This window comes from Gavialis gangeticus, unplaced genomic scaffold, assembly GCF_001723915.1.
Source record: "Gavialis gangeticus isolate Ggan-Ray unplaced genomic scaffold, GavGan_comp1, whole genome shotgun sequence".
NCBI classification, from domain to species: Eukaryota; Metazoa; Chordata; order Crocodylia; family Gavialidae; genus Gavialis; species Gavialis gangeticus.
This window is the reverse complement of record NW_017729003.1, coordinates 10780284-10793528: the sequence shown is the minus strand read 5'-3', so window position 1 is coordinate 10793528 and position 13245 is coordinate 10780284. Positions and strand designations below refer to the sequence as shown.

At 39.9% G+C, this 13245-nt stretch overlaps 2 protein-coding genes across 3 annotated transcripts in view; one reads left to right on the top strand and one right to left on the bottom strand.

Moving 5' to 3' along the window:
* PCBD1 (pterin-4 alpha-carbinolamine dehydratase 1) overlaps positions 1–3271 on the top strand; it is a 23186-nt gene extending 19915 nt beyond the window's left edge. The window contains exons 2-4 of one of the 2 annotated variants that reach the window (XM_019507817.1): positions 856–987; positions 1406–1486; positions 2979–3271. In XM_019507817.1, the coding sequence (XP_019363362.1) occupies positions 856–987; positions 1406–1486; positions 2979–3137 (372 nt within the window). In that variant the 3' untranslated portion in view covers positions 3138–3271. Of the gene's footprint in view, positions 1–855; positions 988–1405; positions 1487–2108; positions 2843–2978 lie in introns of those variants that run through there. The other variant, XM_019507818.1, reaches the window with a different exon arrangement.
* Positions 3272–4700: 1429 nt separating this feature from the next.
* Positions 4701–13245, bottom strand: part of SGPL1 (sphingosine-1-phosphate lyase 1) — a 43428-nt gene continuing 34883 nt past the window's right edge. Inside the window, exons 8-13 of the mRNA XM_019507816.1 lie at positions 13073–13171; positions 11729–11878; positions 10346–10584; positions 8807–8953; positions 7254–7374; positions 4701–7127 (exon numbers count right to left, since the gene is read on the bottom strand). Coding sequence (XP_019363361.1) covers positions 6987–7127; positions 7254–7374; positions 8807–8953; positions 10346–10584; positions 11729–11878; positions 13073–13171 — 897 coding nt within the window. The 3' untranslated portion in view covers positions 4701–6986. The remainder of the gene's footprint in view (positions 7128–7253; positions 7375–8806; positions 8954–10345; positions 10585–11728; positions 11879–13072; positions 13172–13245) is intronic.

Sequence of the window (13245 nt, the reverse complement as noted above, 5' to 3'; positions counted from 1 at the left end):
GCAACCGGGGACAGGGGCCTCCCGGCCCTTCCCCCCCCCCCCACCCGTCTGGCTCAGAGGTCCCAGGGGGTGCTCCCCCCAGCAGTCTCAAGCCTCACCCTCGTAGGGGCCCAGGCTACTACTTCCCCACGCTTCCCAGGTTTCCCCAGCCCCTTCCCACCCTGCTGGGCACCTTTAGCCATCAGTGAGGGGGAAATGCCTGACAGAGGATGCAGATGCTGCCCAGGGCATGTGAACAGCCGTGGGCTGGGGGCAGGTGAAGCTGCCAGCAGAGCAGCCAGTCAGCAGTGCTTCCCCCTCAAGCAGCTCATTCTGCATACCCCCTACCCCCCTATTTAAGTACACCTAGGGGTATGCATACCCCCAGTTGACAACCACTGTCCAAGTACTTTCAATTAGTTACACAACTCTCCCTCCCTGTGCATTTACATGCTGTGGACTTTTTAAAATGGCAGGGCACAGAAGGCTGGTAGGAACATATAATCTCTACCCACTAGCAAAATTAAGCCTAAAACTAGAAATAAGCTTAAAACTTCAGGAACCACCACCAACATTTTAGACCAGTTTGTAGAGTATAGTAAAGACAGACCCAATCCAGAACAGGAACATTGCAAATCATGTAATATCCTCTACCAATTGTAAAGCGTCCCAGCCAGCTTTGGCTACTGACCCAATATTGCGGGTCAGGACAAGAGCAGTGAAAGCCTCATTGCACATATACTTGATTTATTTCAGCATTCCTGGATTTGAGCATCTACTTTCTACCTCCCCTGAAAAGGAGGCCTTACCTCTGCTTCCGCAAATGTTAGCCCTTGTCATCTTAAACCATTCTTCCATTTTGCATTTCTCTCCTAGGCAGGAAAAGCCCATAGACTGAGTGCTGAGGAGAGGGAGCAGCTGCTACCAAACCTGAGAGCTGTAGGCTGGAATGAGGTGGATGGGAGAGATGCCATCTTCAAGGAATTCCATTTCAAGGACTTCAATCGGGTACAGAACTAACACCTGGGTTGCTACATCAAGTGGCCTGGTGGTTTAGGGCACGAAGTGTAATAAAGAAATTGATTGAAGCATCTTTTATTCAATTAACACATGTAGGCCAGAATGGTCTCCTGTACTGCAGATCATAGGACCTCACTTTTTGGGGGTGAGGGACAGGAGGGGAGCGCTTAGAGCAGGTCATGGAAGGAAGATGCAAACCACTGAACCAGACAATGTTTTTCATTCATTATTCCCATTCACAAATGGGTAGATCCTATGGAAGTCCAGAGCAAAAGCAGCTTTTTGGCAATTCATGCCTGTATGGCTTCCTTAAAAGTTATTTCTATATAGGATAAACAAACTTTAAAGAAAAGGGAAAAAAAAGACACAGCACAAAACTAACTTCCCTTTCATTTTATCTGGGCAGGCCTTTGGCTTCATGACCAGAGTAGCCTTACAGGCAGAAAAACTGGACCACCACCCTGAATGGTTCAACGTTTACAACAAGGTACAAGGAAAGCAATGGGTTTTATTAGATCTTAAACATGGAGGGTGTTGCAAGTTTAAACAAAGGATAAAACATATAACACTTAGCTATTTCTACTATCAAGATAAAGAAGCTGTTTATATGAAGTGAGACTTGGAAGTTGGGTAGAGGTAAGAACCTAAGAACTGCCATTTACTGGGTCAGCCCGTACATGTCTCATGCCCAGTACATTGTGCCACACAGTGGCAGACGGGCGGATGCTGACAAGGAGAGTGAACTGGGTATGAGCAGGGCTCCCACCCCCACCCCACTGTTCCTTTCTCACATGCAGCCTCTAGCATTTAAGGTATAGGAAGTTCTCATTCAGAAGCTGTATCCCCAGTTCCTATGCTCAATAGCTACTGATGCCCATTTTCCTCTAAGAGTCTGTCCAATCCCTTTTTTCATTGGAGTGCAATAGTGTTTTCACTCCTTTCTGGTATTTTTGCTTTCCCTTCCAACTATTAGAGATTTTATTTGTAGCACTACAAGAAAAAATAATAGTGGAGCCTGTTTCAGATAGGTAAACATTACAACACTGGGATAAGTTTAGACTATCATTGTTTTCTACACTAATTGCAGCATGGGTTTTTGTTTGTTTTAGGTACACATCACCTTGAGTACACATGAATGTGCAGGTTTATCTGAGCGGGATATCAACTTGGCCACTTTCATAGAGCAGGTTGCAGCTTCTCTGTCTTAAATAAGGCAAAGTAAGAATTGATTTTTACAGCCACTGCTGCCTCACTTTTCAATCATCAAGAGCAGTTGGATACATTTGCCAAGCAATTACTGATAGAAAAAAACAACAAAAAAGCAATTACCGATAGAGAAAGACAAAGCAAGTTTCTCTACCACAGCTCAAGATTTCCAATGGACTGAGCAGCCCTAGCCTACTTCTTACTCACAAGGATGTACGTTTTGTTTAATGGTTTGCATCCACTTTTGTCTGGAAATTAGCAGTCTCGATTCCTGTTTGGTCTACCAATATGAAAGTTGCTTGATCTTTCGCGTTTTCTATACGTATAACCTTTACCAGAAGGAGTAGTGCCACACAACTGCATAAACAAACAGTTATAAGTATTTCTTTCCAAAGAGTTGTGTTCTTGCTTCTTACCTAATAACTATATTTTACTATCTATTGTAACATATGTGACCGTGTCTCTCTTGTGTACTGGATATGCGATGTGCAGTTTGGTTACATGTAATCCTTGTTCAAGCAGTATTATACAAGGCATGTGGGAGCCACCTGCATTGCAAATGGCTATTCAATAAAAGGTAAGAACCAAAAAAGCGTGCTACGTTTCTAAGCATTTACAAAGAAGTGTTTATAACCAACTTGTTCACCAATTGAATGGAATATTCATTACACAGTTTTCACCGAACAAATTACTAAGCAACTTCCTTGGCCTTTTCACTTAATTGCTCTTGCTATCACAATGCTTTAATTTACTCCACTCTTCCTCCACTGCAGAGGGAAGTCTTAACATTGTTGCAAAGCATAACAAATCACTTCTGGGAAGCTGCACATGCATCTACAGATCTGCACCTCCAAGTAAAATGGCACTGCAACCAAACAGGATCCAGAAGGGAATTCAGGACTCCTCACATGAGGGGACTTTCACAGAATTGAACTTATAAAGCTACTTAGATTAGCCATCAACTTGCTGTAAACAGGCAAAGGTATCCTTGGCTCAGAGACTGGCAGAAAAGACAGTATTCAAGGTTGTACTGCAGATGTAGTAAGTCTCTGAAAAAAGTGAATGCATAAAAAAACCCCACACATTTTAAAATACAAGGGTATTCTGTTTTCAGGCAAAAATTAGATGAAAAGAGTATTACTATTAAAATGTATTTTGACACTGTTGGAGGGACATCACTTACTGCAATAACTTGGTAAGTAAGTTATTCTGTATTCAAACTGCTACTTTTAATAGACCAAATTTTACTTCGGCTGGGGAAATTCAGTAACTGTCTTTACCAAAATCCTAGGAATTGCTCTTCAAGTGGCTAACTTGATTGTCATTTTTCTATTCTACTGGCTCCAGCACATACCTGAATAAATCCACATCTCTTCAGTATAACTTGCTTTCTGCACCTTTAAACAGTTTGAGAGAAAATATGCCAAAGATAATGCCCTTATCAGGACAGTGAAAGGAAGAGCTGTTGCAATAGCTGCAAGTCACATTATTTAACAATAAACCACACGTTAGGAGCCATGATCTAGATTTTATGCTGTTTAGGACCAGCTTCACATCAGTAAAAGGCAGATAAAGTATGCCAGCATACCCAAATGCACTATATTAGTATTTAAAACAAATGCACTATAGCATTTTTAGGTAGTAGTGAGCTAAAGCAAATATAGAATCACTATTAGATCAACTTCTGTTATATAGGCCCACTGCAAATAGCCTGTGTACATTTAGTGTACAAAATATCCTAATACTGTATGTACTCTGCGCATGTGTGCGCGCACACACACACCTCCATGGCTTAGAAGGAGACTGTATCCTGATATGTCACATAGGACAGTCTTCAGTTTGATAAGTAAAGATCAAACATGTGCAAGCACTTAAACTTCCTTGTGAAGACTCATGTATACCCATTAACTCCATTCTTCACACCTCAAACATTACCAGTGTTTAATACCACATTTGGATAGCTATCCAGTAGTATCTTGCAGGAAGGCAGAATCTGATATTTTGGGAAATCCCTCCACCTATAAAAGTACCATCAAGTTTTTTATTAGAGTCTGTTCTTTAGCTTTTAAAGCTAAGTACATAAAAGGTATTAAATGACACAGGTCTTCCCAAAAAAACTGCAAATATGCATGATAAAGGAGATACGTTTTCTATATTAAAAGACAAAAGCAAACGAAGACTACGTACTAATAAAATACAGTGTCATATTCTTACAGTATAGAACAAATTCACATAAAACATAGTTAAAGTCACAACCATTAACCATAGGTAAACCTCAGAATGGAGTCACTTAGACTGATAGGCAAGTTGCGAAATACATCTAAAACATGAGCTGGAACACTGATTTGTTAGACCCAACTGATTTTGTTTTGCTGTTTTGTTTTTTTTTTTAGGGAGAGGATTAGGAATTTGGGGACCATTTTTAAATAGTATTTCTCCCCCCCCCCTTTTTTTTTTTTTTGGGGGAGGAATTGGGATTTGGGGGCCCTTTTTTAAAAATTTTTTCCCCCCCCCCCTTTTTTTTTTTTTAGTCTGGACTAAAAGGAGAGCCAAAGTAACCAAGCAGTTATACAGAAGACCACCCCCTACCCCCATCCAAGGTACAGTGAATTCTGATAGTGATACAGTGATGCTCAAATGGCACAACAGTAACAGGATCAAGAAGTCCACACTGTGACTACCAAAGTTGGCAAAGCATAAATAGGCAATTTGACCAAAAAAAAAAAAAAAAAGAATTTCCACAGAATTTAGAGAAAACAGACACATACAACCTAAAAACCATGAGCTGGCCAAGATATAGCATCTTTTGAGTAGAAAATAATGGACATATTTATAAATGAGATTATCCATCCCCACAGACATTGGGCCCAAAACTAAATTTGCTTTTGCAAAGTGTGGTAATTCACTCTTGCAAGCTGGATAGTTATTGGGCAAGTGTGTACTTCAGACATATTAAGCCAATGAGGCTTAACTCAGCATCAGTTTGGTTGCTAGTAAATCTTGTACTACCCAGAGAGCTACCCCTTTAAGATGTGCAGCAGATTTTCCACAATGAGTAGCACAGCAAGACCATCTCTTGAAGTGTCTAGTGATATAACAAAAATGGAAATGCACTCCACCCCTCAATATAGGGCTCTGCACAACTAACCCCATGACTCATTAGCATCATCAGTGCTTCTTCTAGTATGCTCTAGGGGCAGCAGTGATTTGATAAGTTTATTCTATGCAGTTTCTGTACAGGACATACTGAGATGGAAAAAAAAAAACAGTGCAGGTGAGGCTAATTCTCAAAAGAGACTGTCCATGCAATGCAAAATTTTGATATCCAGTATTTATTAGATGCTACCATAATAGATCCCTATTAGCATTAAGCCAGCACCTTTGTAACACTAAGAAGACTTGGCTCAATAAAACTATCTTGTAGTGAAGGTGGATGTACTGTACCTGAGGCCAATTTGCCACTGAGATTATTTTCAATATAGTACCATAACAAGCCGACTGTGGCAAAACATCACAGTCAGTAGCCGATCCATCACACTCTTCCTGGAGTCCCAGAAAAACCCAGGGCAGTGTCAAGGCATACTGGTGAATGCCCTTTGAAAATGTGCCTTAAAAAAAAAAAAAAGTCAGTGCAAAGAGCAGGTAGAGACTACTACTTCTTTTACAAAAGTCACCATTTCATGCCAAAAGATGATGTAAAAAAAGTTAACTTTGGTGTCACGATTGCACATCAGTGCCTAACCATTCCACAGAGTGTGGCTCAACTGCTTGACTTCAGCATTTTAGGATAGTGCAAACCCTTCTGTTTAAGCACAATAAAATAACCATTTTGCTCTCTTCCTCTAGACTTGTGCAAAATACAACAGCTTTATGGATGGACAAAGATGTTCTAGAAAAGCTTGTTAAGCAGACAGTGGTTCTTCAAGAGTACTGTGGGACTTATTTCCCTTTCATCCATTAGGTTTAAAATAGAATTTCCCATTACAATTCCAATGGATACAAGATTCTGGAAGGGGTTTGTCATCCATTGCTCCACCCTCCCACTCCCCATAAAAGGAAGTCATTCAAAGAAATTACAACAGAAAATATGCCTAACTGGTATCTCCATACGAGAACTTAAAAGACTGAAAGGATAAATCAATAAAGGAAAGGAATCACAGTGCAGTTCGCTAAATGTAAGTCCCTAAAATTTGTTAAATGCAGTTTCCTACCACAGCCTGCATCACAGTTGGAGAAATTATTGAAAACCTATGCTCCATTCACTTTCTACCTCCAACTTGGGAAGAAGCAGTCTTGAGCATCCCAAAGTTTTAATTTTACACTAAAAATCTGAACCCTAATTGGAGGTTCACTAACTGTAAGGTCTAGAGAATTCCCTGTCCCCCCACCCTCTCCCCAACCAAGGGGAAGAAATGATAAGGAATGAACTGAGGCTTAGAATACCTGAGAAATTTGGGGTTGCGGAATGGACTTCTGACTGCCACAAACACTACCATTCCATTCAAGTCATTTAGGACTAGCCTTGGCAGTTAACTAAGGTGACGGAATAGAACTAAAACTGAACAGATAGAAAAGTGAAAGCAGCTCAAAAGAAGTTTGAGTGTGGAGGGAATAGATAGAGAGAGAGAAGAGAAGGGAAACAAATTGTATAGATCAAGCTGCCACATGACCTGTACTTGCAGGAACAAAGAAAGATCATAGCCTAATGCAATTCCCTTTCTCCAGAAATTCTTCAAACTATCACCCCAGTACTGGCTGGTAAGGCACCAAATGCTACATATTCAATGGTGTCCAGGAGAACCATTCATGTGTTTTTCACTAGAAGGGATGTCTGTGTTGTAGAGGGAGTCCAAGTATGCATGGGAAATCTCTGCTACCAAGCTTCTGTCTGGGATGGACTGCGCCATTCCATAGATTGCACCCTATGTTAAAAAAAAAAAAAGAAAGTGATTAAAACAGAAGCACTCACTACCCTAAGAGGAAAGTATCAGTTTTAAGATTTAAAACTTTCATTCCAAGTTTATCCTTGTTGTGCAGCAGTGATTTACCATGCCAGTGGTCTTGGCTCCAGGGTCCTTCATGATCTCCAAGATGCATTCTTTGACATCTTCCAAAAACAGTTCTGCAACCCCATCTTTTGTGTGCAACAATGTAATGCAAAGGTGAATGCTGAAGATGAAACGGAAAGTAAAGATTAGTCACTTAACCATGGGAAATCTGGAAATCTCCACACAGTACATTTTTAGAGTTACCAAGAGGTTTCCAATCATGCCATTCCTCTTAAACGAGGAGCCCAGCCTGGGAAAAACTAGGCTGACATGGCTCAGGGCACTAGGCAGTTTCTCACTGCTACCCCTTCAAATAATCTTCCTATAGAACACACATTATACCACGCTATTTTCAGACTTTTGAAAGCTGAGCTCCTCCTCACAGAAATAGCAATCAAACCTCCCTCCACAGTATTGTAAAAAAGTCTTATGAATTTTAATACCTGCCCCCACAAACCATCCAACTTATCTTCTATACGCATGGTCCCAAAACTAAACATACCTAACTCAGGAAATACCTGTATGGATCTTTGTAAAAGTATTTCCTCCACTTTCAATGAAATATTTAAACGCTAACTCTGCTATCATTAATATGTAAGTTAATATCCATTAAAATGAATGAGACAGTGCACACCTCTGAATTATTATTTTAGGCTCTCTACACACTCTTTGCTTTCTTCATGTTTTGAAGGTTTTCATCGCAACAATTAAGGAGGTCTGCCCCCTTCCTGCCTTCTTTAAACAGCCATTCACACACCCAAAGGGGACATGTTTTGTACCTTGGGAAATAATCATTTACATTGCTATTTTATTAGATGTGATCAACACAAACCCTTTTAAAATTCCAAGTAGTGTGCATCTGCACTGGAAAAAACCCTTACTATTACCTTGTGCTGGTGAGCACATGGCAATTAACAGGATGGAAAATCCAAGTGAAGACAAAGCAATGTGTACTTCTCAAAAGTGTTAGCAGATCAAGGAAGAGTACAGGAGAAAGCTTCACCTAAAACTTCACTTCCACCTAAAACTTACGTAAATTTACAACTGCCCCATCTTCATTAAAATTTTATTTTGCACTAGTTACTATGTTAGTTAACACAGGGATAAAGATGAACCTGCTATCCCAGTAGTTGTCAGCCTAAAATCCAAGACACCCCCTGATACGCTTGAGACACCCTTTGAGAAAATGCCAGCTCTTACTTTTCACTCCTCTGACTACAGAAAAATACTAGAACAATTATTCTGTTGCGAAAAGCTCAGAAAGCCCACAGCAAGGCAAAGGAAATCCACAGTGTCAAAACCAATTTGAAATGTCTGGGTTTATCTTGGGAATCAAGCTGATACTTAAGAGTGCAGCTTTGTGTGGCACCCCACAGCACCCTTAAAAGAATCTCAAAGCACTATCCCCATGGAAAGGAAGCCTAAACATAAGTTGTCAAATGGCAAATCAGAAGTCAATTCCTCATACATACAAAACACACACCCATAATTTTATACAGCCAGGTTACACAGTTCGTCTAAAATCATAGCTTCCATTTCAGTAGCCAACTTACCTTCGAGGGAACTGCAACATATTTAAGTTCCATCCTTTAGTGGCTAACAAATTTGACAACCGATAGATGTCAAAAGTATCTGAACCAACAGAGATGACAGACACCTCAGGATTGCCAAAGATTAAGATGTCATCAATTTTCCGCAATCTTGAAAAAGTTTAAAAAAAAAGTTATTTATTTTTATTCTCTCTTGATATGGATACCAGGAAGATAACTATTTTGCAGGCTTCCTCAGGCCAAAATGGAAAGCACTGTACAGATCTACCCAAGGCAGCAAAACATTTGCCTTCAAGCAGCTATAACAGAGGGACCAAGAACTCAAATCAGGACCCAGCGTATTAGAAGCTTTAAACTTAATCAATTCTCACAAAGGCAAGATGAGTCACCCACATTATCAAACTGAAGTCAACAGATCTAAGAGTTATTTGAATAGTCTTGATTCTATTCCATCTCCCACAAGTGTCAGATAGAAAACCAGTCTTTGGGTTTCTCCAGTAGGAAAATTAGAGTGAAAACCCAGCACCCAGAGAACCTGGGGTAAATCACAGGATAAGTCTTAATTCACTGAACTCCTGCTAATCTTTCTGGGTTCGGGAAGGCATCTGGCCTAATAATCTCCCTTCTTTGCTTTGAGGAAGCTTCACCCATGTATGTGAAACATTTATGGAAGGAAAGGAATACATTTCACCCTCAAGTTTTCTACTCAAAGGGAGAGAGGGGATTCAATTTATTAGGCAAACTTTGAGCTAAAGTCTGAAAAAAACATTTGGTCACTCTACACGTGAAAGGGAAATCTTACTGAAAAAGATAAGAGGTGCAAGTCATTGAATTCCAGAATATTTAAATCCTCCATTTAAAATAAGTGGGTGAATGAATGAACAGAGTGCACAGGTACCATGTTATCTTACTACAGTAAGTCTACAGGCAGCCTTATTGTGTCTCCTTACCACTCATAGTTAGTTAGTAGTTTGTCAGATATCATTGGAACAAACCCCATGAGAACAAAAATACTTAGCCACACTCAAGCACTAGCAACTACCTATTTATGAAAAGCTATGAATAGCATAGACAGTTGAGCACACTCAGAAAAGGAAAGGACCGTGTGAAAGAGTGGAGAACCATAAGAAAAGAGAGAGAGAGCGGAGTAGCCAAGAGCATCAGCCCAACAAGCCAAAAAAAAGAGACAGTGGGGTGCTTCTAGAGAAAGAAGGATGGCTCCTCCTTCCAGCCGCCAGAGTGATGAATTTCATATTTCCAGCGTTCTGCAGCTAATGATTTATATGAAAGATAAAACCTCAAAGCAAGGCCCAGGAACATCAACTTGATAAAAATCCCTACGCCCCTGGCTCAACTTGAAGTGGCATGAGAGGGTTTAGTTTTTAACTGAGGCATTAGTCTCTGAACTCAGTTACTTAGCTTTTGGAGCCCCAACCTCTCCTTACTCTGCTCCTTTGCATGTACTTTTGGTTAGCAGGTTCAAGAGGTGCCAAGGGCTCCAAAAGGGATTAAGAGAGAATAAAAATAATACCAAAGACTTACTCTGATTCAATGAACCGTGCGGTGTTAATAATCTTCTTTGTTGCTTCAACATAACCATCTTCTCCCACGTGCATCATAGTTGCCCAACAAGCTGCAATGATACCACCAGGCCTGGAACCAGCCATGGTTGGAGATGCATAGATCCCCCCTTGCCAGTCAGGTGCAACAAAAAACTGATAGTGTCTGTATTTCTTATCACTGTACAGAAGTACTGAGGAGCCTTTTGGAGCATAGCCATACTGCAAGAGATTTATATATATACACACAAAGATTGCCATTAAACATGTACACAAATGCATGTGCTCCCCCCCCTCCAAAAAAAACCCTGCAAAATTCAAAATTTGTATACAATAAAAACTGCTGACACTCTACATGCCCACACTTCATGTAGTGTGTGAAAGTATTCAACTGTGGGAATATTTCCTCTACTGCCCTCCTGAATATTATGTTATATTAGTTAACAAAAGAAAGAATGCCAAACCTTGGTAGAGATCCAATTACTAATGCCCTCTTCAATGCAGTTTTTAGAGAAAACTGCCTAAGTGTAGTAGAATGGAATCAACTTGCACCATGAAGCACTGTTTGATCTGTCCTGTACTTGGTATGTGCAGCTTCAAGTTTTATATGCGTCATAAAACTATCCAATACCTTCTACCCACTGAATTTACAGCATACAAGACAATAACTATACCAAAACACATTAATTACAATTACCTGTTCTATATTTTTCAGAAGCTAGAGACAATTTTGAATACAGTTTTAGTTGCCCTAATGTTTTGCCCTTTATTTTCATTTAAAGGTTTCATCCTTGTATGGAGAAACAGGGTTACAAAAACTAATTCACTTCTTCCTATTCCCAGCTCAAAATGGGTTTCCCGAGTTACAATAGAGAATCCAAATGAAGGAGTGCTTGAAAACATATAGGCTGTCTCTCTCTCATTTCCTTACCTATATTGCAACTGGTCACATTCAAATCTACCACAAAGAGGGACTGAATATTTTCTGGACAGAAAATACGTCTCCAGACACCTAACACCAGCAAGAATATATAGTTTAAGGATATATTTTCAGTTAAAGTTCAATTAATCCACACTTGTTTCTGGACAGTTTCCACAGTCATGTGCAATTCTATTCCTGTTGCATTTATGCTGTACTTAGCTTAACTGCAGAACAATCCAGTGGATATAATACAAGAAGTGCATTAGGAAAGCCTGAAAATACAGCTTGTATTAGAAATTCTTCTTGGATATTGGAGTTCTTTGTAGACATGTCTGCCCAGAGTAAACACTAACTACCTCTAAAGAATTATGCACAGAAAAAGTGTCATTTGGTGGAAGCAGAGCCATCCAATCAGATGCAAACCCCAACTTTCCCCCTTCTCACCTTGTGCGTATCTGCAGAAATACTAGTCACACCTTCCACACGGAAGTCAAATGGATGCTGTAGCGGGAACCCTGCCTTGTCCATAAAAACAATGAGAAAGCCACCCAGGCAGGCATCTACATGGAAGGGGATTCTATACTTCAATGCCAGCTATACCAGACAAGAAACTTTAGTTAGTTTAAGTCAGAGGTAAATGGACTTCTTCAGAAAGTTGAACCTTGTATGTGAAGGCATTTTGTTTTTTGTATTTGGAGATCCCAAATACTTTTGCAAAAGGGTTCATCACTGAAACAGTCCTCAAACTATGGTCAAATGGTAATCCAAAAGAGCTGCCTTCTCCCTGCATCTTCTTGTTTCTAGCTTTTAAAAATGCATTCAGATGTGGCCAATACATATTTCCTATTATTTTAAATCATCGGTTGTAGCTGCTGCATAGATGTTATGCAACAAGATTCAGAAGGGTATCCATAATGCATTAAAACAAGATCCGCTCAAAACATAAAGCAATAAAAAATTAAATACCTAGGTGTTCTCTCCTTCTGGACTCCAGTGAAGAACACCATTTAACAAAGCCAGTTTCAAAATCTTTTATATATTCCCCTGAATGGTTATTCTAAATCAGACACATGCACGTTTAAACTAAAACTGTTTCTCCTCTAATACTGAAGTGTAGCCTCTCATTTATCTCACCACAGCCTGGGGTCTTGTAATGAAGAAATCTATTACCAGATAGGTAATTTCACAATTACTTCCATTTTAATTTCAGAGTGACACCACGGCACTGTCAAGCTAGAGAAGCACAGCTTGAATTCATGCACATAGTAAATATAACGTATACATCTTCCGCAACAGCAGGAAGAGGATACAAGTCACTGGCACAGTCTTTAGCTTTAGAAGACAGAAGTGTGCATCTGAAGTTCATAATTTTACAAAAATCCATGCCAGAATGACATTACTGTCTGCTAAGGTTCAAATCCAAAACAGAGCACAATATAAGCAATTTGGCAGCAATGTGTAGGGGTCATATCTTCAACATTAAAACCCTCTGTTTTCAGGACAAATTTTAAGTAATTATGTTATAAATTAAAAGAAAACCTGACAGTGCCTATTCCCTGCCTGCTTTTTAGTCCAAGCAGTGTTGATTAACCCTTGATCTGTTAGAAATGGTAATCAATTTTCCAGCTAACCTGCTGCTCTTTCTACCAGATTTTTTCAACAGCAACAAGTTCAAGACTTTTGTTGTTCTTTCAACAAAGAAAACACTTGCCAATGATATAAATTTATTTACCCTCTTCCTTTCAGAACATTATTACAGCAAATCTTTTATTCTAGCAAGCACTTCACCTTTGCCACATCCTCAATGGGGTCCATAACTCCATGGGGGAACTGGGGAGCTGAGCAGACCAACATTGCTGTGTTCTTTGAAATAGCTCTTCTCATTGCCTAAAGATTTAAAGAGATGAGATGCTCACACTTCATGCACCAACTTCTAGCCCATCGGGGGGGGGGGGGGCAGG